We start from the raw sequence: 21,919 nt of genomic DNA, 5'->3' as shown, positions 1-21,919 counted from the left end.
TTGGCTCAATTCTGTGGCCATTTTTGGCTGCCTGATATAGAGGTCCTGGATGAAAAGGAGCATCAGTGATGTATTGGGCTGTCTGCACTACCCTCTTCACGACTCCTCGGATGTGTGTGGACCATGTTAGCGTCTTGATGTGGATTGGGGCTTGCTCTCCCTTTTTTCTCCTATAGTCCACAATCAGCTCCTTGATCTTACTGATGTTGAGGGAGAGGTTGTTGTCCTGGAACCACACTGCTAAGTCTTTGACCTCCTCCCTGTAGACTGACTCATCGACGTTGGTGATCAGGCCTACCACCCTGAGGGGCCCCCATGTTCAGCGTCAGCGTTGCGGAGGTGTTGTTGCCTACCCTCACAACTTGAGGCCGGGCCTTTAGGAAGTACAGGATATTGTTGTAGAGGGAGGGTTTCAGTCCCAGGGTCCCTAGCTTGTTGATGAGCTTGGAGGGGACTATGGTGTTGAATGCTGAGCTGTAGTCTATAAACAGCATTTTCACATAGTTCACATATTTACAGAAGTATGTAGACACCCCTTCAAGTTAGTGGATTCGGCTATTTCAGCCTCACCCATTGCTGACAGGTGTGTAAAATCGAGCACACAGCCATGCAATCTCCATAGACAAACATTGGCAGTAGAATGGCCCTTACTGAAGAGCTCAGTGACTTTCAACGTGGCACCATCATATGATGCCACCTTTCCAACAAGTCAGTTCCTCAAATTTCTGACTTGCTAGAGCTGCCCCAGTCAACTGTAAGTGCTGTTATTGTGAAGTGGAAACATCTAGGAGCAACAACGGCATAGCCGTGAAGTGGTGAGCCACACAAACTCACAGAACAGGACCGCTGAGTTCTGAGGCGCGTAGCACGTAAAAACCGTCTGTACTCGGTTGCCTCTGGATGATGAACAGTCAGCAGAAGAACTGTTCATCGGGCTTCATGAAATGGGTTTCCATGGCCGAGCAGCCGCACACAAGCCTAAGATCACCATCAGCCAAGCGTCGGCTGCAGTGTTGTAAAGCTTGCTGCCATTGGACTCTGGAGCAATGGAAATGTGTTTTTTTGGAGTGATGAGTCACGCCTCACCATCTGGAGAACGCTACCTGCCAGAATGTAGGATGAGTAACGGTCTGGGGCTGTTTTTCATGATTCAGACTAGGTGCCTTAGTTCCAGTAAAGGGAAATACAATGACTTCCTGGATGATTCTGGGCTTCCAACTTTGTGGCAACAGTTTGGAGAAGGCCCTTTCCTGTTTCAGCATGTCAATGCCCCCGTCCCCCGAGCGAGGCCCATACAGAAATGGTTTGTTGAGATTGATGTGGAAAAACTTGGCTTGCATAGAGCCCTGACCTCAACCCCAACGCCGACTATGAGCCAGGCCTAATCGCCTAACATCCGTGCCCGACCTCACTAATGCTCTTGTGGGTGAATGAAAGCATGTCCCTGCAGCAATGTTCCAACATCTAGTGGAAAGCCTTCTCAGAAGAGTGGAGGCTGTTATAGCAGCAAAGTGGGGGGACCAACTCTATATTAATGGCCATTTAATTGGAATGAGATGTTCAACGAGTAGGTGTCCACATACTTTTGGTCATGTAGTTTTTCCCCCTTCAGGTGTGAAGTGCAATTGAGACTGCGTCATCTGTGGATCTGTTGGGGCGGTATGCAAATTGGAGTGGGTCTAGGGTGACTCGGATGATGGTGTTGATGTGTGTCATTGTAAGGGTTTTCCTGTGGTGAAGTAGAGGCGGACCAAAACGCAGCGTGGTTATATTGATTCATGTTTAATAAAAACAGATAAACATGAACACTACAAAACAATAAACGTGGAAAACCAAAAACAGTCCTATCTGGTGCAAAACACAGAGACAGGAACAATCACCCACAAACACACAGTGAAACCCAGGCTACCTAAGTATGATTCTCAATCAGAGACAACTAATGACACCTGCCTCTGATTGAGAACCATACTAGGCCGAAACATAGAAATACCCCAAAACATAGAAAAACAAACATAGACTGCCCACCCAACTCACGCCCTGACCATACTAAATAATGACAAAACAAAGGAAATAAAGGTCAGAACGTGACAGTCATGACCAGCCTTTCAAAGCACTTCATAGTTACAGATGTGAGTGCTACAGGGTGATAGTTGTTTAGGCAGGCTCTTGGTAACAGGGACAATAGTGGTCCGCTTGAAACATGTTGGGATTACAGACTGGGACCAGAGATTGAAAATGTGTGTGAAGACACTTGCCAGCTGGTCAGCGCGTGCTTTGAGAACAAGGCATGTTATTTCGTCTCTGATTGTTAACCTGTTTAAACATTTTGCGCACACTGGCTTGAAAAGGGAGGGAAAACTCTCCTGGTAGATTAAAGGGTCTGCAGTTTACTATGAGGTATTCTTTATCAGGTGAACAAAAGCTTGATATTTCCTTCACACTTGAAGCAGCACACCATTTGTTATTCATGAAAAAAAAACACTCGTTTCGACTTCCCTGAAGACTCTGAACGATCCTGCCGCTGCTCGGAGAATCCACCGTCATCATCCAGCCACGTTTCAGTAAGACAATATTGCAGCTCTTCAAATCTCTCTGTCAGGAGACTCTAGATCGAAGCTCATACACCCCCTCCAATTATTATAATAAATAATAATATACAGTATATATTTATACTTTTTTTAATGAACTAAGTCCGGCTTTTAACCTACTCTTGAAAGTTGTAATAGTAGAATGCACAATGCACAATGCAATTTCGAAAATTGGGTAGGGCATCATCAATTCCTCTTGTTGTGTTAGTAATTGCATACCTTCGAGAGCTATTTATAAATTGTCAGAAAATGACCAGATCAACTAGCCCATGTCAGACAACGGTTTTTCTATTTCATTTTTTTTTTGCCCATAGATACTGTATGCATTATTTTCTCACTCAAATACATGAATACACATTAGGCACTCAAATACATGAATACACATTAGGCACTCAAATACATGAATACACATTAGGCTCTCAAATACATGAATATACATTAGGCATGGCCAAATGTATAGAATTGTAAGAAAATGTGCTTTAAAACTGCAAACATTTCTTTGCCCCCCCACAACAAAATGTGTAGAAATTGCAGGAAATAAACTTTAAACCTATAAAATTATCAAGAACAGTTTGTGTCATAAACATGGCTCGGGATGTTCCCCAATACTGGAAGGGGGGCCCCGAGTGACACATTTTGGGAACCCCTGTCTTAACCTCAAGGGATTTTATCCTGCATGATTAAATAAAGGCTAAATGAGGTTAATCTCTGCATTTAGAGAGGATGCATTGATTGCAAATGTCACCAAGAGTAATTACAAAGTAAACACACAGAATCCCAAATGGCAGATCAGTTGTTTACTCCGATAGGAATAGCAATGGAAAAAAAAATGCCAATGAGGAGGTGTTGTTCACATTACACATTGTTATTATTTAATGAGTCTGTACGTCAGGAGATTAGAGCTGTAAACCCACAGCTATGTATTTTGTAAAAAGGTCATTTATTTCCATAATGAAAAACAATTTGCATCTGAACAGTTCAAGTAAACTTTGCTAATGTGTCCAATTTAAGTTGTTGACTTCTCAAAGTTCGAACCACTTCTGGTCTCCAAATACGTAGGCAACATTGACTCTTGGGACTCCCTTAAATAGTACAACTGAAGCCCCTCTCTATTACATCTTGTCCTCCAACTTCAGAGAATGGAGACGTTTTAACCTCAATCCTCTCCAGCTTTTATAACTGGCCCTGTTCGGAAAATGACTAGCTTTCTCTGAAGTGTGAGCCAGGCAAGCACGGTTGGGAAATGGCTGTTTTATTCATGCATTATCAGAGAGGCTAGGTTTCTCTTCCTCTCTATTTCTGTCTTTCTCTGTCGCTCTCTCTCGGTTTCCTCTCTCACACCTTCCCTTCTCCCTCCATCTCTCTCTCTCTCTCTCCATTTCTCTCCCTCCCCCTCACTTTTCTCTCTCGCTTTCTGTTTCTCAGTCTGAATAATTCATGGATCAACACAAATAGCTGTGAACAAACTGCAGCCCACCTCTGGGCACAAGCCTCTAGAGTCTACCGCATTCAACTACTGGGTTTCTACACCACACAACCATAATGCTGCTGTTTCACCACGCTGTACACTTGTTAAGGGCTTCAGATGTCGGCCCCGTTTTAGAAACCAGACTGAAACAGTGATTTTTTCCCCCAGTAGTTTACAAAACATTTATAGTATGTGTCCCAAATGGCACCCCATTCCCAATGTAGTGCACTACTTTTGACCAATACACCATATATCCACTGTGCTGTCTCTCTGTACTTGTTTACCCATACATTACAGACATTGGCCCATTTTACACGACCACTGCAGACGGCACTGCCTCCCTGTTAAGGGATGTAGACAGACGTTGCCCCAGTTTGACTCCGAAGCAACCATATTTCAGCAGTTTATTTACAGTCTCAATTCATGTGAGATCAATGGGTGTACTTCACCCCACTGTATCTCCTCATAGAGAGTTGCAATCAGAATCAGACCCCTTACTGGGCGACATAGTCTTTGTTTCAGACATGTTTAAATGTGTAGTCAGAGAATCCCATTACCATATTGGCTTAGTCTCCATGATTGAAACCCGTATCGTACAGCAGCTATATTTAGAGAAGGGGTTGTAACCCCTACCTTATATTTAGGATTCCTCCATGGGCTTTACCAACAGTGTCATGTCACTCACACTGTCCTCTTTCGGAACTAGGTGGGGTGTGTGATTGGGTGACTTCCAAGCTTGCTGGCTTTTTTCCTGGATCTGCAGCCGTTCATGTAGGAGTGAGAATCCCAGTAATTAACTGGGTTTAACCCCCCACCCATCACCCCCCTCTCTTTCTCTTTTCTCATCTCCCCCTCTCTTTCTCTTTATTCTCTACTCCCCCTCTCTCTTTTCTCATCTCCCTGTCTCTCCCTTTTCCTGGTCTCCGGTGCTAATTCCGCCTCTTTCTCTACCCCAGCTCTCGTACTCTGTCTTTTCATGTCTCTTGCCAACTCTGCCCCTCTGTATCACTCTCTCTCTCCTCCCTCTCACCCTTCATCTCTCTACACTCTCTCGCCAAGCCCTCTCTCCTTCCCCCTCTTTGTCCCTCTTCTTCCCTCTTCCTATTCTTCTCTCCCTCTCTTCCCCTCCTTCCTCTCCTCTCCTCTCCTCCCCCCCCTCCTTCTCTCCCACTCTCTCTATCTCTCTCTGGAGGGTAGGTTGAGGTGATGAGTGGGCGTTCTCTGCCTCAGTAATTAGAATGGGAGAAAAGAGATGAGACAGGATCAAGGAAACACACTCACACAACAGGAGTGTGTGATGTGTTGGTATTCACGGGGTGATACTCCTAATCATCCCTCTTCTGTCTCTCTCTCTGACAGGTGTGTATGTGTCGGAGAGAGAGAGAGATATGTATAATGCTGAATAATGCTCCCCCCCTCTCTTTCTCTCTAGTTTGGGAGAACAGAGGTGATTGACAACACCCTAAACCCAGACTTTGTCAGGAAGTACATCCTGGACTATTTCTTTGAGGAGAAGCAGAATCTACGCTTTGACTTGTGAGTGATTATTTCTTTTAAACAATGGCCCTGATGAGTCCCCACATGACAACCCTCCCTCTGTTCCCTTTCTTTCTCTTTCTCTGTCTGTATCACTGTCTTTCTCTTTCCCCCTCTCTGTGTTTTTCCATTCAATTCAAGAGGCTATATTAGCTTGGAAAGTGTAGGGACTTACATTGTCAAAGCAAACATGAAGAACCATATTGGGGCGGCAGGATAGCCAAGTGGTTAGAGCTTTGGACTAGTACCCGACTAGTACCCGAAAGGTTGCAAGTTCAAATCTGTCATTCTGCCCCTGAACAGGCAGTTAACCCACTGTTCCTAGGCCATCATTTAAAATACGAATGTGTTCTTAACTGACTTGCCTAGTTAAATAAAGGTAAAATACATTTTAAAAAGACACGTTCCGTTATACTGTAGTGACTATTCTGTTCCTTGTTGGCCTCACGTTCACACCGAGAGGAATCCTAGAGACGGTTTCCTCTCCTTTCGAATGGTGTTTAGTCATGAATAGTAAACATCAGACAGACACGATAGTGGTTGGCACACAGCTGTCTCATTCTCTCACACATAATGTATCCAGGAGGAGGTAGTGCAATAAAAGGGCTAGGATTGGATTTTGGAACGAAAACTATAACAGCAAATGGCTGGGCGATGATGGAATATGGCGAGCTAATATAATATTCACAGAACATTATGAATCTTCTCTTTTGGAGTTTAACTGTGAACAGTTAGTTAAAGTGATCTATGACTTCTATGATAAAAACATAGGGAGATAAAACACATGTGGCTTTGGTTTCAATCCTCAGCCAGTCCCATCCAGCGAGAACAGAGGGGAATGGAGGAGCAAGGACCTCCCATTAGAGGTTCAATTCAACCCTGTCAGACGAATATGATCACCCCAATTTGTATAGTGTAGAAGTACGCAGAGTCGGACATAATGAGAAGCTACCCCCTTTTGCTCTGAGGTGATGACCCTTAGTAATCTGAGTCATCCTGATTCATGATCTGTATTGCGTCACATGCTACAGCATGTGCGGCTCTCGTCTGACTCTGGGCTGTAGTGGTCTATTGTATCACGGCCTGTTTCATCTTCACAAGGCTCACAAAGTGGATGTCCTTCTCCTTGATGTCTCTATGTTCAAGGAGTTAAGAGACATTTATTCAAGTGTCCCTCCACAGTGACACAGTGACGCAGAACACAGCTAGAGAGAATAAGAAACGCATTGCGGACCACTCAAATTGAGCTTTGAGACACTAAGAAACAACCAGTCAAAACATGTTACGGGCCTCATCTATCATGCATTACGTCATCTATACCCGTGTATGCATCAACAAAATACAGTGGGTCAAAAGTCAATTAGGCAGTTCTAAAGAAACGGAGGATAAGGTGGCAGGCTTTGGTGCAGGCCTTTACACTCACGTGCAGGGGATCAGGCCCATGAACAACTAGCCTCCAATGGTGAGATATCTTCCCACTAATAGGAAGGTGAAATAGATAACCAAGATGAAATACGACCCCCTTAGCATTTACTCACGTACACTGATAGATGTGAAAATATTAGATCAGGGTTTCCTAAACTCGGGTCCTCGGGACCCCAAGGCATGCACGTTTAGTTTTTTTTGCCTAGCACTACACAAATAATCAACTAATCATGAAGCTTTGATCATTTTGAATCAGCTTTGTAGTGTTAGGTTAACAAAGTGAAACGTGCATGCCTTGGGGTCCCGAACACAGAGTTTTGGGAAACGCTGGATTATATGGATGTCAGTAATGAGCCACGGAGAAAGTTCATCTACCAGAGGCCTCGTTAGAGATCCCTTTCTCTCTCTCTCCTTCTCTCTCTCGCTCTCTCTTTCGCTCACACACACACACACACACATGTAACCTGTGTTACCTATCTCTCCTCCAGATATGATGTGGACTCTAAAAGCCCAGACCTGTCCAAACACGTGAGTGACACACCCTCTCAGACCTACAGACACAGATGAACAGGTATTGGCCAATACTCCCAACAATAATCAACACCACTGACTTGAAACCATTGATTTTTCAAAGTTATCATTGATCAATACAAGTTAACAGAATTTCCTGAAGAAAATGATCAGAGCTAAAAGCCTAGGACTCATCATGGACAACTGATGGAATGTCCAGAGAGATGAAACATGAGAGTCCTGCACTCTGATTGGCCAAACTCTCCTTATCTATGACTCTGGTCTGATTGTGAAGTTGCATGGTTTGATTAGTTGTGCCTGCTACATGTTGCATGTTCTGTCAACAAACTACCTTCATGGATTTATGCAAACCTACTGGTTAGAGCGTTGGGCCAGTAACCAGAAGGTTGCTGGCTCGAATCCCCGAGCTGACAAGGTAAAAATCTACCGTTGTGCCCTGAGCAAGGCAGTTAACCCGCCCCGGGGCGCCGAAGACGTGGATGTCGATTAAGGCAGCCCCCCGCACCTCTCTGATCCAGAGGGGTTGGGTTAAATGCGGAAGGAAGACACATTTCATTTGAATACATTGTTGGACAACTGACAAGGTATCCCCCCTTTCCCCCCCAAAGAACCATTCAGGTATCCAAATATACAGCATGAAAATGTTATGAACCTTTTTGTTTGTTCATACAATGTGGTTGTTACTACAAGTACATACAATGGCTCCGTGACCATACAGTAGGGCAAACCTTCTGTATGTTCAGTATGCCTTGGTCCAGTGCAAAATAACAATTAGGCAATTATAAAGAAACATCTCCATTGGAGGAAAAGGTGGTAGGCTTTGGTGCAGTGGTGTAAAGTACTTAAGTAAAAAACACTTTCAAGTACTACTTACGTAGTTTTTGGGGGGGGTATCTGTACTTGACTTTACTCTTTACATTTTTTGACGACTTTTCCTTCACATTCCTAAAGAAAATAATGTTCTTATTATTCCATACATTTTCCCTGACACCCAAAAGTACTTATATTTTGAATGCTTAGCAGGCCAGGAAAAGGGTCCAACCACCCTGGTCATCCCTACTGCCTCTGATCTGACGGACTAACTAAACACAAATTATTCGCTTGTAAATGATGTCTGAGTGTTGGAGTGTGCTCCTGGCTATCCTTAATATATATTTATACACACACACACACACACACACACACACACACACACACACACACACACACACACACACACACACACACACACACACACACACACACACACACACACACACACACACACACACACACACACAGTGGGGCAAAAAAGTATTTAGTCAGCCACCAATTGTGCAAGTTCTCCCACTTAAAAAGATGAGAGAGGCCTGTAATTTTCATCATAGGTACACTAATATACACTAATACACTAATAATCCAGAAAATCACATTGTAGGATTTTTAATGAATTTATTTGCAAATTATGGTGGAAACCTACAAACGAGCAAGATTTCTGGCTCTCACAGACCTGTAACTTCTTTAAGAGGCTCCTCTGTCCTCCACTCGTTACCTGTATTAATGGCACCTGTTTGAACTTGTTATCAGTATAAAAGACACCTGTCCACAACCTCAAACAGTCACACTCCAAACTCCACTATGGCCAAGACCAAAGAGCTGTAAAAGGACACCAGAAACAAAATTGTAGACCTGCACCAGGCTGGGAAGACTGAATCTGCAATAGGTTAGCAGCTTGGTTTGAAGAAATCAACTGTGGGAGCAATTATTAGGAAATGGAAGACATACAAGACCACTGATAATCTCCCTCGATCTGGGGCTCCACGCAAGATCTCACCCCGTGGGGTCCAAATGATCACAAGAACGGTGAGCAAAAATCTCAGAACCACACGGGGGGACCTAGTGAATGACTTGCAGAGAGCTGGGACCAAAGTAACAAAGCCTGCCATCAGTAACACACTACGCCGCCAGGGACTCAAATCCTGCAGTGCCAGACGTGTCCCCCTGCTTAAGCCAGTACATGTCCAGGCCTGTCTGAAGTTTGCTAGAGAGCATTTGGATGATCCAGATGCAGATTGGGAGAATGTCATATGGTCAGATGAAACCAAAATATAACTTTTTGGTAAAAACTCAACTCGTTGTGTTTGGAGAGCAAAGAATGCTGAGTTGCATCCAAAGAACACCATACCAACTGTGAAGCATGGGGGTGGAAACATCATGCTTTGGGGCTGTTTTTCTGCAAAGGGACCAGGACGACTGATCCGTGTAAAGGAAAGAATGAATGGGGCATGTATCGTGAGATTTTGAGTGAAAACCTCCTTCCATCAGCAAGGGCATTGAAGATGAAACGTGGCTGGGTCTTTCAGCATGACAATGATCCCAAACACACTGCCCAGGCAACGAAGGAGTGGCTTCGTAAGAAGCATTTCAAGGTCCTGGAGTGTCCTAGCCAGTCTCCAGATCTCAACCCCATATAAAATCTTTGGAGGGAGTTGAAAGTCCATGTTGCCCAGCAACAGCCCCAAAACATCACTGCTCTAGAGGAGATCTGCATGGAGGAATGGGCCAAAATACCAGCAACAGTGTGTGAAAACCTTGTGAAGACTTACAGAAAACATTTGACCTCTGTCATTGCCAACAAAGGGTATATAACAAAGTATTGAGATAAACTTTTGTTATTGACCAAATACTTATTTTCCACCATAATTTGCAAATAAATTCATAAAAAATCCTACAATGTGATTTTCTGGATTTTTTTTCTTCTCATTTTGTCTGTCATAGTTAACGTGTACCTATGATGAAAATTACAGGCCTCTGTCATCTTTTTAAGTGGGAGAACTTGCACAATTGGTGGCTGACTAAATACTTTTTTGCCCCACTGTATATATATATTATTATCCCATCTGGTTTGTTTAATAAAAGGAATGTGAAGTGATTTATACTTTTGAGTATATTTTAGTAATTACATTTACTTTCGATACTTAAGTATATTTAAAACCAAATACTTTTTTACTTTTACTCAAGTAGTATTTTACTGGATGACTTTCACTTTTACTTGAGTCGTTTTCTGTTAAGGTATCTTTACTTTTACTCAAGTATGACAATTGGGTACTTTTTCCACCACTGCTTTGGTGCAGGATTTACATTTATATGCAGATGATTAGTAATTGTACTACTGTTGTAGAATAATGTACCTTCTGTGTCCTCAACTAGACTAGAATTGATCATGAAATGCTTTAGTGCATTTGAATTGAATAAACAGGATGTATGAATCATCGTGTTACTATTTGACTGCTAATAAGACGATAACAATCTTCACATTCTGTCGCTGGGGAGACTGTTGGATCAAAACAGTCTAACAGATTATTTGAGGCATTTGCATACAAAGAGAAGATTTGCATATCTCCAATTGCATGATTTTCATGAATTCTATTCCTCCCGGATGTTTTTTTTACAGCTCTTATATGACACCTAATCTGTATTCTCTCCTGCTACACTTCCTGGTTTGAGTGGTGCTAGGTGTTCTGGGTATTGTAGTGTTTGTGTGTACATGATGTGTTCTGTTGTTGTTGTTGTTGTTGACCCTGCTGCCTGCTCTCCCCTGCCCTCTGGAAGCCTTCTGATCTCAACGTACGTCTCTGCCTCTTTCCTTTTCTTTTAGTACTGTAGCTATAGTATATTTTAGCTAGATACAGAAAACACACGCAGCTGTAATGCATGTAACACACTTTAATAACCTCAGTATATTACCTCCCTCCCTTCTTTCGCTCTCGCTATCACCTTGTCCAATCTTCTCCCCAACTCCCTTCATCCCTGTTTACTTCCCCTCTCCCCTTGTTTCCCTTTTGTAACCCTACACCTCCTCCATCCTGCCTGTCTCTTCTTCCCCCCTCTCTCTCCCTCCTTCTCCTCCCCCTCTCAGGACTTCTTGGGTCAAGTGTTCTGTACCCTGGGGGAGATCGTGGGGTCACCTGCCAGTCGACTGGAGAAACCACTGGGGTGAGTCTCTCTGATGATATCATAACTTTTTTTCAAACTGCTGTTGTCCTAAATGAGACCATTACGGATTAAATGTTGGCCGCTGTCCACTGTTCTGTGGTGGTGAACGCCAGACCTCTGGGGTATGGTTTCACCGCTGTCCATGGTACTGAAATCTCTGATCCCCGCTATTTGCTTGTTGTTACCTTTTGCTCTTGTTGTGGCAAAGTCACACAGTCTTGTTTTCCACCTGTGTCAGTTGGGATTGTTTTTCTGGACCCCTAATGTTGCTGAAGTACCTGCCTGAAAAGTACCTACCTGCCTGGACCCCCTGCTGTTACCCAAAACTGCTGTGTCCATTTCAAGGCTGTTGGTTGTCATTGTGTGATAATGAGAATAGACAGGATGTTTTACTCCTGTAGAGTCTTTTTAATTAATTTTTTTACATATTCTAATGAGACTATGTTGACAGAAAAGGGACAGAAAGACATACAAAGGAAAAATAATGAGAAAAGAAGATTACTTAAAATAAACAGAGAGGGAAGTAGAAGGAGAGAGAAAGAAACAAAAAATAAATAAAATTATACTCATTCCGACAAATATTGTCATTAGAGAAAGGGGGCGAGGCGCTGAACCAGAATTACAACAATTAGTAGTAATAGTACCTTGGGATTCATTTAAGATACTCTTTGAAGAGGTAGGGTTTCAGACGTTTTCGGACGATGGGCAGGGACTCTGCTGTCCTGCTTCCACCTTAGGGGTGCCAAGACAGAGAAGAGCATTGACTGGGCTGAGCGGTAGCTGACCCCCCCGAAGAGGTGGAATGGCCAAGAGATCAGATGTGGCAGAACAGAGTGCTCGGGTTAGGGTGTGGTTTGAGCATAGCCTGAAGGTAGGGAAGGGCAGTTCCTAATGCTGCTCCGTAGGCAAACACCATGGTCTTGTAGTGGATGCGAGCTTCAACTGGAAGCCAGTGGAGTTTGCTGAGGAGTGGGGTGACTTGGGAAGTTGAACACCAGGTGGGCTGTAGCATTCTGGATAAGTTGCCGGGTTTGATGGCACAAGCAGGGAGCACAGCCAACAGGGTTGAAATACTGTAGTCCAGATGGAAGAAGACAAATGTCTGGATTAGGACCTGCGCTGGTTCCTGTTTGAGGAACGTGCAGGAGCTAGTCAATGCTTTGATGTTTGCAGAGAATTACAAGGTGCTGACAAGGGTCACGCCAAGGTTCTTTACACCTACAAGGCGGACACAGTGGAGTTGTCAACCATGATGGAGAGGTCTTGGAGCGGGCAGGTCTCCTCCGGCAGAGCGAGCAGCTCTGTCTTGTCAATGTTGAACTTAAGGAGGTGGGCCGATATCCAAGCTGAGATGTCTCCACGTCACCTGGTAGGAGTGACCTCCCAGGTAGGATGCAATCCAAGAGTGTGCAGAGCCTGAGACGCCCAGCCCTGAGAGGGTGGAGAGGAGTATCTAATGGATGAGAACAGAGTAGAGAGTGTCAGCTTTGGCAGAGTGGAGAGCCTCCGGGACTCAGAGGAGAGCAGTCTCAGTTGAGTGAGTTGTCTTGAAACCTGACTGGTTAGGGTCAAGAAGATCATTCTGAGAGAGATAACGGGAGAGTTAGCAATAGATAGTACGCTCAAGTGTATTGGGAAGGAAAGAAAGAAGATACTGGTCTGTAGTAGTTGACGTCAAAGGGGTCGAGTCTTCATTTCTTGAGGAGGGGAGCGACTTTGGCCATCTTAAAGTCAGAGTGGATGAAGCCAGTGGTCAGGGATGAGTTGACGAGGAATGGGAGAAGGTCTCCAGAGATGGTCTGGAGAAGGGGATGGGGATCGAGCGGGCAGGTTCTTGGGCGATTGGATATGGAGAGAGAGGGGCAAAAGATGTCTCTTCTTTTCAAAGTGATTGACAAAGTTGCCTGTGGAGAGGGAGAAGGGAGGGGGAGGAGGTTGAGGATTAAGGAGGGAGGATTAGAGGCAGAAGCTTGAAATTTAAAGTGATAGAAGGTTCTCCGTAAATTTAGTTTTCCGCCATTGACCTCTCAGCTGCCCGCAGCCCTATTCTGTAAGCTCGGAGTGAGTCACTAAACCACAGAGCAGGAGGGGATGGCTGAACCAGCCAGGAGGAAAGGGGACAGTGAGAGTCATAGGATGTGGAAAGGGAGGAGAGTAGGGTCATAGAGGCAGAATCAGGAGACAGAAGGAAGAGATGATAGGATAGGAGAGAGAGCGAGAGCAAAGATTGCGATGGTGCATGACCATCTGGATTGCGGCTGAGTGGGTAGGGTTGGAGGAGAGAGGGAGGGAGAGAGAGAAAAATAAACAAAGTATTGATCAAAGACACGAAGGGGGGGGGGGGTTGTAGTGAGATGTAGTGTAGTTTTATGTCACCCAGTATGATGAGTGGTAAGCCATCTTCAGGAAATTAGCTTATCAAGGTGTCAAGCTCATCGAGGAACGCTCCAGCCGCTGAGCGATAGATGGCATCAATGTAAAGCTTGAGTGGACAAGTGACAGTGACAACATTCAAATGAGGAGGTGAGAAAGGGGGAAAAGATAAAATCTCCGCAGGAGAAATGAGTAGCCCTGTGCCAACACCACTATGACCAGATGCTCTTAGACTAATCAAGTGACGATAGAACAGCAGGAGTAGCGGTGTTCTCTGGGGTAATCTGTGTCTCCGTCCCCAACAAAAACTGTAGAGACTTAAGGGCGACATAGGCTGAGATGAACCAGTTATGTTAATGTAGATCTGTCCACAAGAGATTAGGTTGGGGCCTATATGACAGAACTGAAAGAGGGGATAAGAATGTGACATGGGTGAAAGTGGGGACGAGTGGGAGTGCATTAAGAGTGTGATTTGAGGGGGTTAGTTGAGGAGATGGGGAGAAGAATGTGTGACGAGAGTTAAAGTGGCAATCGTGGGAGTTTGTTTGCTTACTTCATGATTCAAGTACAACACTACATCCCCCCCCCCCCTACTCCAAGTATACAGCTGCTTTATCAAAACAGACATTGCATGTCTAATAAGAATCTGAAGGAGGCTTTGAAATGAAACCTCTAAAAGTCCAAGCCATTGGCTTAAGCTAATGTACAGTATGGAATTGTTTTAAGATGGTCATACCATGGATCATTTAGCTATTTGATTTAGAATTTTAGGACCCCTTTAGGTATAAAAATAATATATTGAATTTGGCCTCTACTACTATACCCATAGAAACCCATTGAATAACACATTCATAAAATAAAAAATCATAAGGAATCAGGTTTTGAAGGCTCAGGAAATACAGTGTATATTTTAGTTTTTTGGACACATATTTAACCCCTTATTTTTGTTGGCACAAAACTACCTCCATACTTCCATTCATCCCTATGGGTTACCTTCAGACTAGTCACGGGACACTTGTGGGGGTCATAGAGCAAAACAGAGAACACCATTGTTGTTAGGTATGCGTAACTGGCTGTAATGGAGTCAGGCGCAGGAGAGCAGAAGTTCGGTAGCCAAAGGAGCCTTTTAATTTCAGCGAACAAAAACATGGCACTAAGAACACTAAACAGAAGGTGGGTTGACATAACCCAGCGCAAACCACTCTAGCAAGCACATACAACAAACAATTCCACACACAGACATGGGGGGAACAGAGGGTTATATACACGTCTAATACTGAGGGAATTTTAATTTATCTGTTATTTTACCAGGTAAGTTGACTGAGAACACGTTCTCATTTGCAGCAACAACCTGGGGAATAGTTTCTGGATAAGAGCGTCTGCTAAATGATTTAAATGTAAATGTAAAATGAATGAGCCAATTGTAAACTGGGGATTATTAGTTGACCGTGATGGTTTGAGGGTCAGATTGGGAATTTAGCCAGGACACCGGGGTTAACACCCCTACTCTTACGATAAGTGCCATGGGATCTTTAATGACCTCAGAGAGTCAGGACACCTGAAAGACGGTACCCTATACAGGGCAGTGTCCCCTATCACTGCCATGGGGCTTTGGGATTTTTTTTTGTTTTAGACCAGAGGAAAGAGTGCCTCCTACTGGCTAGAAAGCGGGTGACGTCGACCGCCGAACGCAGCCCAAACAAGGAGAGGAATCAACTTTGGTGGAAGTCATGACAATCGTGTTCGTGAGAGTCTTGTGCGCTGTGCCTGGCCCGCCATAGTAGTCGCTAGTGCACAATGAGACAAGGTTATCCCTGCCGGCCAAGCCCTCCCTAACCCAGACGACGCTGGGCCAATTGTGCGTCGCCCCATGGGCCTCCCGGTCGCGGTCTGGGCTCGAACCCAGAATCTCTGGTGGCACAGCTAGCACTGTGCCACCAGAGATTCTGGGTTCGAGCCGAGGATAGGAGAGAGATCACTGCGCCACCCGGGAGGCTGACTCTTAAGGATTTTAATGAGATTTCATGAACTCCTTACCCCCGTCACTGTCCATTTATTGTTTTTAAAGGATGGTAGAAGTGCTACACCTGGTGGAGAGAGATTGTAAGACAGAAATAGTTGCGTTATGCGTACATTACGACATGACACGTCAAGATGTAACAGAGGGTCAGTTTTTTTAAACTTTTCTCCAATACTATAGAGCCATTACCATGTCGATCAACGCGTGACTAGAAACCTAGTTCACACGCCCGATTTTGAAGTCAACACAGTCACTACAGTCCCATTAGTTTTCTTTGTAGACTCGTTTGAATGTTGCGGTTGCGCACATTTGTACAGAATGGGGTGAGTTTACGTTAGCTAGCTACATTAGCTTGCTAGGTACATTAATTGATTTAGTTTGGTTGTTTTTAAGCTCAACTTCAAGATTTCCACCAAGGCCGTTGCCTCTCCGATCATAAACTCTCATTTAAGAATCACTCTGATGTGACGTTGTAAAATGTCATTCAAGGGCTGAGGGCCGATGGATGTCTACTTTGAGTTTGGACTGCAGTCCTAGTTGCCTCGGGGATTCGAACCAGCGACCTTTCAGTTACTGGCCCAACGTTTTTAACCCCTAGGCTACATAAATGTGTATCCAAGCTTGATGGGTGACTCCTCTTTCCTATGCAAAAAAACACAACTATAGATGTTATGCACTAGCATGTAATGCAATGAGATATATTTGACACAGGTATTTACTTTGTAACACGTGTTGTCATTGACTAGACCCAAATATAATTGTATGAGATATGCATCTGTGTACCGCCTCTTTTGTACCCCTCTGCTAGCTAGCTAAGATGGGTACTCCAGTCAGTTGTCACTAGTTACCACAGCCACAAAGTCGAAATTCTGGATAAACTGCTTATTTCTAAAATGTATCTTCTTGAAATCTGATTTTAAACCTAATCCTAACTCTAACCGCAGTGCTAACCTTATGCCTAACCTTACTCTTAAATTAAGACCAAAAAGCTCATTTTAGATTTAATGATTTTTTACGATATAGAGGGCTTGCAGTTGATGTAGAATGCCTCCTGGAGGCCATTTTGGAAGGCCACCGCATCAATTATTCTGACAACAGCTGAGTGGCTACCCCAAACTGCATGATAACAGTGCCTGAAGCTAGGTGATTCATCACCACGGTCATTTTCTGTCGAGTATTCGGCTGCTCTAACCAGGCAGGAAAGACAATGGGGGAAAAAAGGTTTACATATTCCCCGCAATCATGAAACACGATTGGTGACACCAATGAGATAAAACTCAAGAACTGTCAGAAAAGTGAAGAAACCTTTTTGCCCGTCAACCTGAACCCAGACAGTTGTCAATACATGGTTTGCTATGATAATTTCATCACTGGTAAATCAAGTATGATTGATTTTGAGTTTAGGTTCGCTGTTATACTAACCAAGTGTTGACATCAACACCAAAATTAGCTAGCTCAATAGCTTGTTGTCTAGCTATCAGCATGTTGTCGCTTGAGTTATGTTTTGGGGAAGCAATGTTGCCTTTTGATAAACATTTCATGCAATTCTACTAACTTGCACGTTATATTTGTTTATCCAAGATGGCATAGCAGTTCAGACGTCTTTTGTCCTCGTCTTGTTGTGTCCCGTATATATATATATTTACAACTTTTTTCGCATACCTTTTTATATATCATCGTCAAAACAGTCTCATGTAACCCGCCTCACCAATTTATATTTATAAAAAAGTATTATTTACCTCAAATCTGTAATCCTCCATAGAAGCTAACCAGAAGCTAATCCAGAAGCTAGCCAGAAGATAGCCAGAAGCTAACCACAAGATAGCCAGAAGCTAACCAGAAGCTAGCCAGAAGATAGCCAGAAGATAGCCATAAGCTAACCAGAAGCTAACCAGAAGCTAGCCAGAAGCTAATCCAGAAGCTAGCCAGAAGATAGCCAGAAGCTAATCAGAAGCTAGTTAGCTTCTTTACTGGCTAATCGTTAGTATTCAGCTAACCACGGTTTGTGGTCATCAGCTAGCTATCCTTTAGCTCGAAAATCTATCGCCAGTTTTGTACGGCTCGGAACGGAACATACCGGACCTATTTTTCTCTCCATGTCCCTGGATTTCAACCGCTAACTCTGGACATTCATAGCTGGATCTCGCAGCTGGCAAACATCAATTATTCCGGAGCTAGCCAGCTGAAGAGTTCCATCGGTCACTCCTGGGCTACAAATACCTATCCGGACCCGTTTTGCTGCCGACGCGGAGCCCCACCGGGCCTTCATGGCTGGACTGCCGACGTTATCTACCTGAAGGAGTTGTCCGGCTGGCTCCTCCGTTGCGACGTTACCTGAACGCCCATCTGCGGTCTGCTAACCGTTAGCTGTCTTATCGGCTGCTATCTGAATAGACCTATTGAAATTGTTTTGTTTTTTTGGGCCTCTATAACTATATCTATTGTTTTTTTGTTGTTGTTGTGTGATTTGGATTCATCCCCTCTACCACACGGAACCCCACTGATCCTACCGACGGAGACGCACGAGGTGGCTAGTAACAGACCTCCATCCTATGCTGGCTTGCTACCGATGGCCTGGCTAGCTGTCTAGATCGCCGTGATCCAACAAACCTCTCTACTCACTGGACCCTTTTGATCACTCACACTTAATGTCAATATGCCTTGTCCATTGCTGTTCTGGTTAGTGTTTATTGGCTTATTTCACTGTAGAGCCTCTAGTCCTGCTCACTATACCTTATCCAACCTATTAGTTCCACCACCCACACATGCGATGACATCTCCTGGTTTCAATTATGTTTCTAGAGACAATATCTCTCTCTTCATCACTCAATACCTAGGTTTACCTCCACTGTATTCACATCCTACCATACCTTTGTCTGTACATCATACCTTGAAGCTATTTTATCGCCCCCACAAACCTTCTTTTACTCACTGTTCAAGACGTTCTAGACGACCAATTCTTATTGCCTTTAGCCGTACCCTTATCCTACTCCTCCTCTGTTCCTCTGGCGATGTAGAGGTGAACCCAGGCCCTGCAATGCCTAGCTCCACTCCTATTCCCCAGGCTCTCTCTTTTGATGACTTCTGTAACCGTAATAGCCTTGGTTTCATGCATGTTAACATTAGAAGCCTCCTCCCTAAGTTTGTTCTATTCACTGCTTTAGCACACTCTGCCAACCCGGATGTTCTAGCTGTGTCTGAATCCTGGTTTAGGAAGACCACCAAAAATTCTGAAATTTTAATCCCAAACTACAACATTTTCAGACAAGATAGAACTGCCAAAGGGGGCGGTGTTGCAATCTACTGCAAAGATAGCCTGCAGAGTTCTGTCCTACTATCCAGGTCTGTACCCAAACAATTGGAAAAATCCACCTCTCTAAAAACAAGTCTCTCACCGTTGCCGCCTGCTATAGACCACCCTCTGCCCCCAGCTATGCTCTGGACACCATATGTGAACTGATTGCCCCCCATCTATCTTCAGAGCTCGTGCTGCTAGGCGACCTAAACTGGAACATGCTTAACACCCCAGCCATCCTACAATCTAAGTTTGATGCCCTCAATCTCACACAAATTATCAATGAACCTACCAGGTACCTCCCCAAAGCCTTAAACACAGGCACCCTCATAGATATCATCCTAACCAGCCTGCCCTCTAAATACACCTCTGCTGTCTTCAACCAAGATCTCAGCGATCACTGCCTCATTGCCTGCATCCGTAATAGGTCAGCGGTCAAACGACCTCCACTTATCACTGTCAAACGCTCCCCGAAACACTTCAGCGAGCAGGCCTTTCTAATCGACCTGGCCGGGGTATCCTGGAAGGATATTGATCTCATCCCGTCAGTAGAGGATGCCTGGATATTTTTTTTAAATGCCTTCCTAACCATCTTAAATAAGCATGCCCCATTCAAGAAATTTAGAACCAGGAACAGATATAGCCCTTGGTTCTCCCCAGACCTGACTGCCCTTAACCAACACAAAAACATCCTATGGCGTTCTGCATTAGCATCGAAATGCCCCCGTGATATGCAGCTGTTCAGGGAAGCTAGAAACCATTATACACAGGCAGTTAGAAGAGTCAAGGCTAGCTTTTTCAAGCAGAAATTTGCTTCCTGCAACACTAACCCAAAAATGTTATGGGACACTTATTCTCCATGGAGAATAAGAACACCTCCTCCCAGCTGCCCACTGCACTGAAGATAGGAAACACTGTCACCACTGATAAATCCACAATAATTGAGAATTTCAATAAGCATTTTTCTACGGCTGGCCATGCTTTCCACCTGGCTACACCTACCCCGGTCAACAGCACTGCACCCCCCACAGCAACTCGGCCAAGCCTTCCCCATTTCTCCTTCTCCCAAATCCATTCAGCTGATGTTCTGAAAGAGCTGCAAAATCTGGACCCCTACAAATCAGCCGGGCTAGACAATCTGGACCCTTTCTTTCTAAAATGATCTGCCGAAATTGTTGCCACCCCTATTACTAGCCTGTTCAACCTCTCTTTCGTGTCGTCTGAGATTCCCAAAGATTGGAAAGCAGCTGCGGTCATCCCCCTTTTCAAAGTGGGGGACACTCTTGACCCAAACTGTTACAGACCTATATCTATCTTACCATGCCTTTCTAAGGTCTTCGAAAGCCAAGTCAACAAACAGATTACCGACCATTTCAAATCTCACCATACCTTCTCTGCTATGCAATCTGGTTTCAGAGCTGGTCTTGGGTGCACCTCAGCCATGCTCAAAGTCCTAAACGATATCTTAACCGCCATCGATAAGAAACATTACTGTGCAGCCGTATTCATTGATCTGGCCAAGGCTTTCGACTCTGTCAATCACCACATCCTCATCGGCAGACTCGATAGCCTAGGTTTCTCAAATGATTGCCTCGCCTGGTTCACCAACTACTTCTCTGATAGAGTTCAGTGTGTCAAATCGGAGGGTCTGCTGTCCGGACCTCTGGCAGTCTCTATGGGGGTGCCACAGGGTTAAATTCTTGGACCGACTCTCTTCTCTGTATACATCAATGATGTGGCTCTTGCTGCTGGTGAGTCTCTGATCCACCTCTATGCAGACGACACCATTCTGTATACTTCTGGCCCTTCTTTGGACACTGTGTTAACAACCCTTCTCGCTAGGGACTGGAACAGGAGAATATTTCCACAATGTCCTCCCTAAAAGGTACCTGCTCTATCCAGGGCAGCCTACTCACCCTTCTCTGACAGCTGGAACTGCTAGCTAATCCTTTCACCCTATTCCTTGGCTGTTAGCTAGCTAACTACCTAGCTCCAAATGCATTTAGTTACAACATTAAATACATCAAGATAGCTAGCTGACTAGGTAATATGAAGTTAGCAAGCCGGTGATATTCAATTTGCTTAGCTAGGTAGCGAACATTACTTTAGCAGCTCATTTGAGTTAGCCTATACACTAAGTGTCTTTAGCAAGCTAGCTAATAATAGCTTGCTTTTGATCATTTTCTAAATTTATTTATTTACTTGGATATACGTTCTTCAACTGCCTCGGTTTTATGCGTCCTTACAAAAAATAAATAATGGGCAATCTTTCCAAAGTTCCAAAGAACACAGCCATGGGGACTTTTGGAGACATCCAACAGACTGATTCTGGTCTTCCAACGTTGCGCCTGGTGTGGTTGCTAGGTGATTTGTGACGCACCTGCAAGCCCTCTATAGCCGTAGCCAATTTGGACTTTGTGGTAACTTTTTATTTTTTTATTTAACCTTTATTTAATTTATTTAACCAGGTAGGCAAGTTGAGAACAAGTTCTCATTTACAATTGCGACCTGGCCAAGATGAAGCAAAGCAGTTGGACACATACAACGACACAGAGTTACACATGGAGTAAAACAAACATACAGTCAATAATACAGTAGAAAAATAAGTCTATATACAATGTGAGCAAATGAGATGACATAAGGGAGGTAAAGGCAAAAACAAAGGCCATGGTGGCGAAGTAAATACAATATAGCAAGTAAAATACTGG

At 44.2% G+C, this 21,919-nt stretch overlaps 1 protein-coding gene across 1 annotated transcript in view; it reads left to right on the top strand.

Annotated features, from left to right (window-relative positions):
- LOC115135483 (copine-5) overlaps positions 1-21,919 on the top strand; it is a 213,797-nt gene that overhangs the window by 49,829 nt on the left and 142,049 nt on the right. The window contains exons 4-6 of the mRNA XM_029670220.2: positions 5,489-5,592; positions 7,506-7,545; positions 11,447-11,523. Coding sequence (XP_029526080.1) covers positions 5,489-5,592; positions 7,506-7,545; positions 11,447-11,523 — 221 coding nt within the window. The remainder of the gene's footprint in view (positions 1-5,488; positions 5,593-7,505; positions 7,546-11,446; positions 11,524-21,919) is intronic.

Source organism: Oncorhynchus nerka, linkage group LG2, assembly GCF_034236695.1.
Source record: "Oncorhynchus nerka isolate Pitt River linkage group LG2, Oner_Uvic_2.0, whole genome shotgun sequence".
NCBI lineage: Eukaryota > Metazoa > Chordata > Actinopteri > Salmoniformes > Salmonidae > Oncorhynchus > Oncorhynchus nerka.
This window is presented reverse-complemented; position numbering and strand designations above follow the sequence as displayed.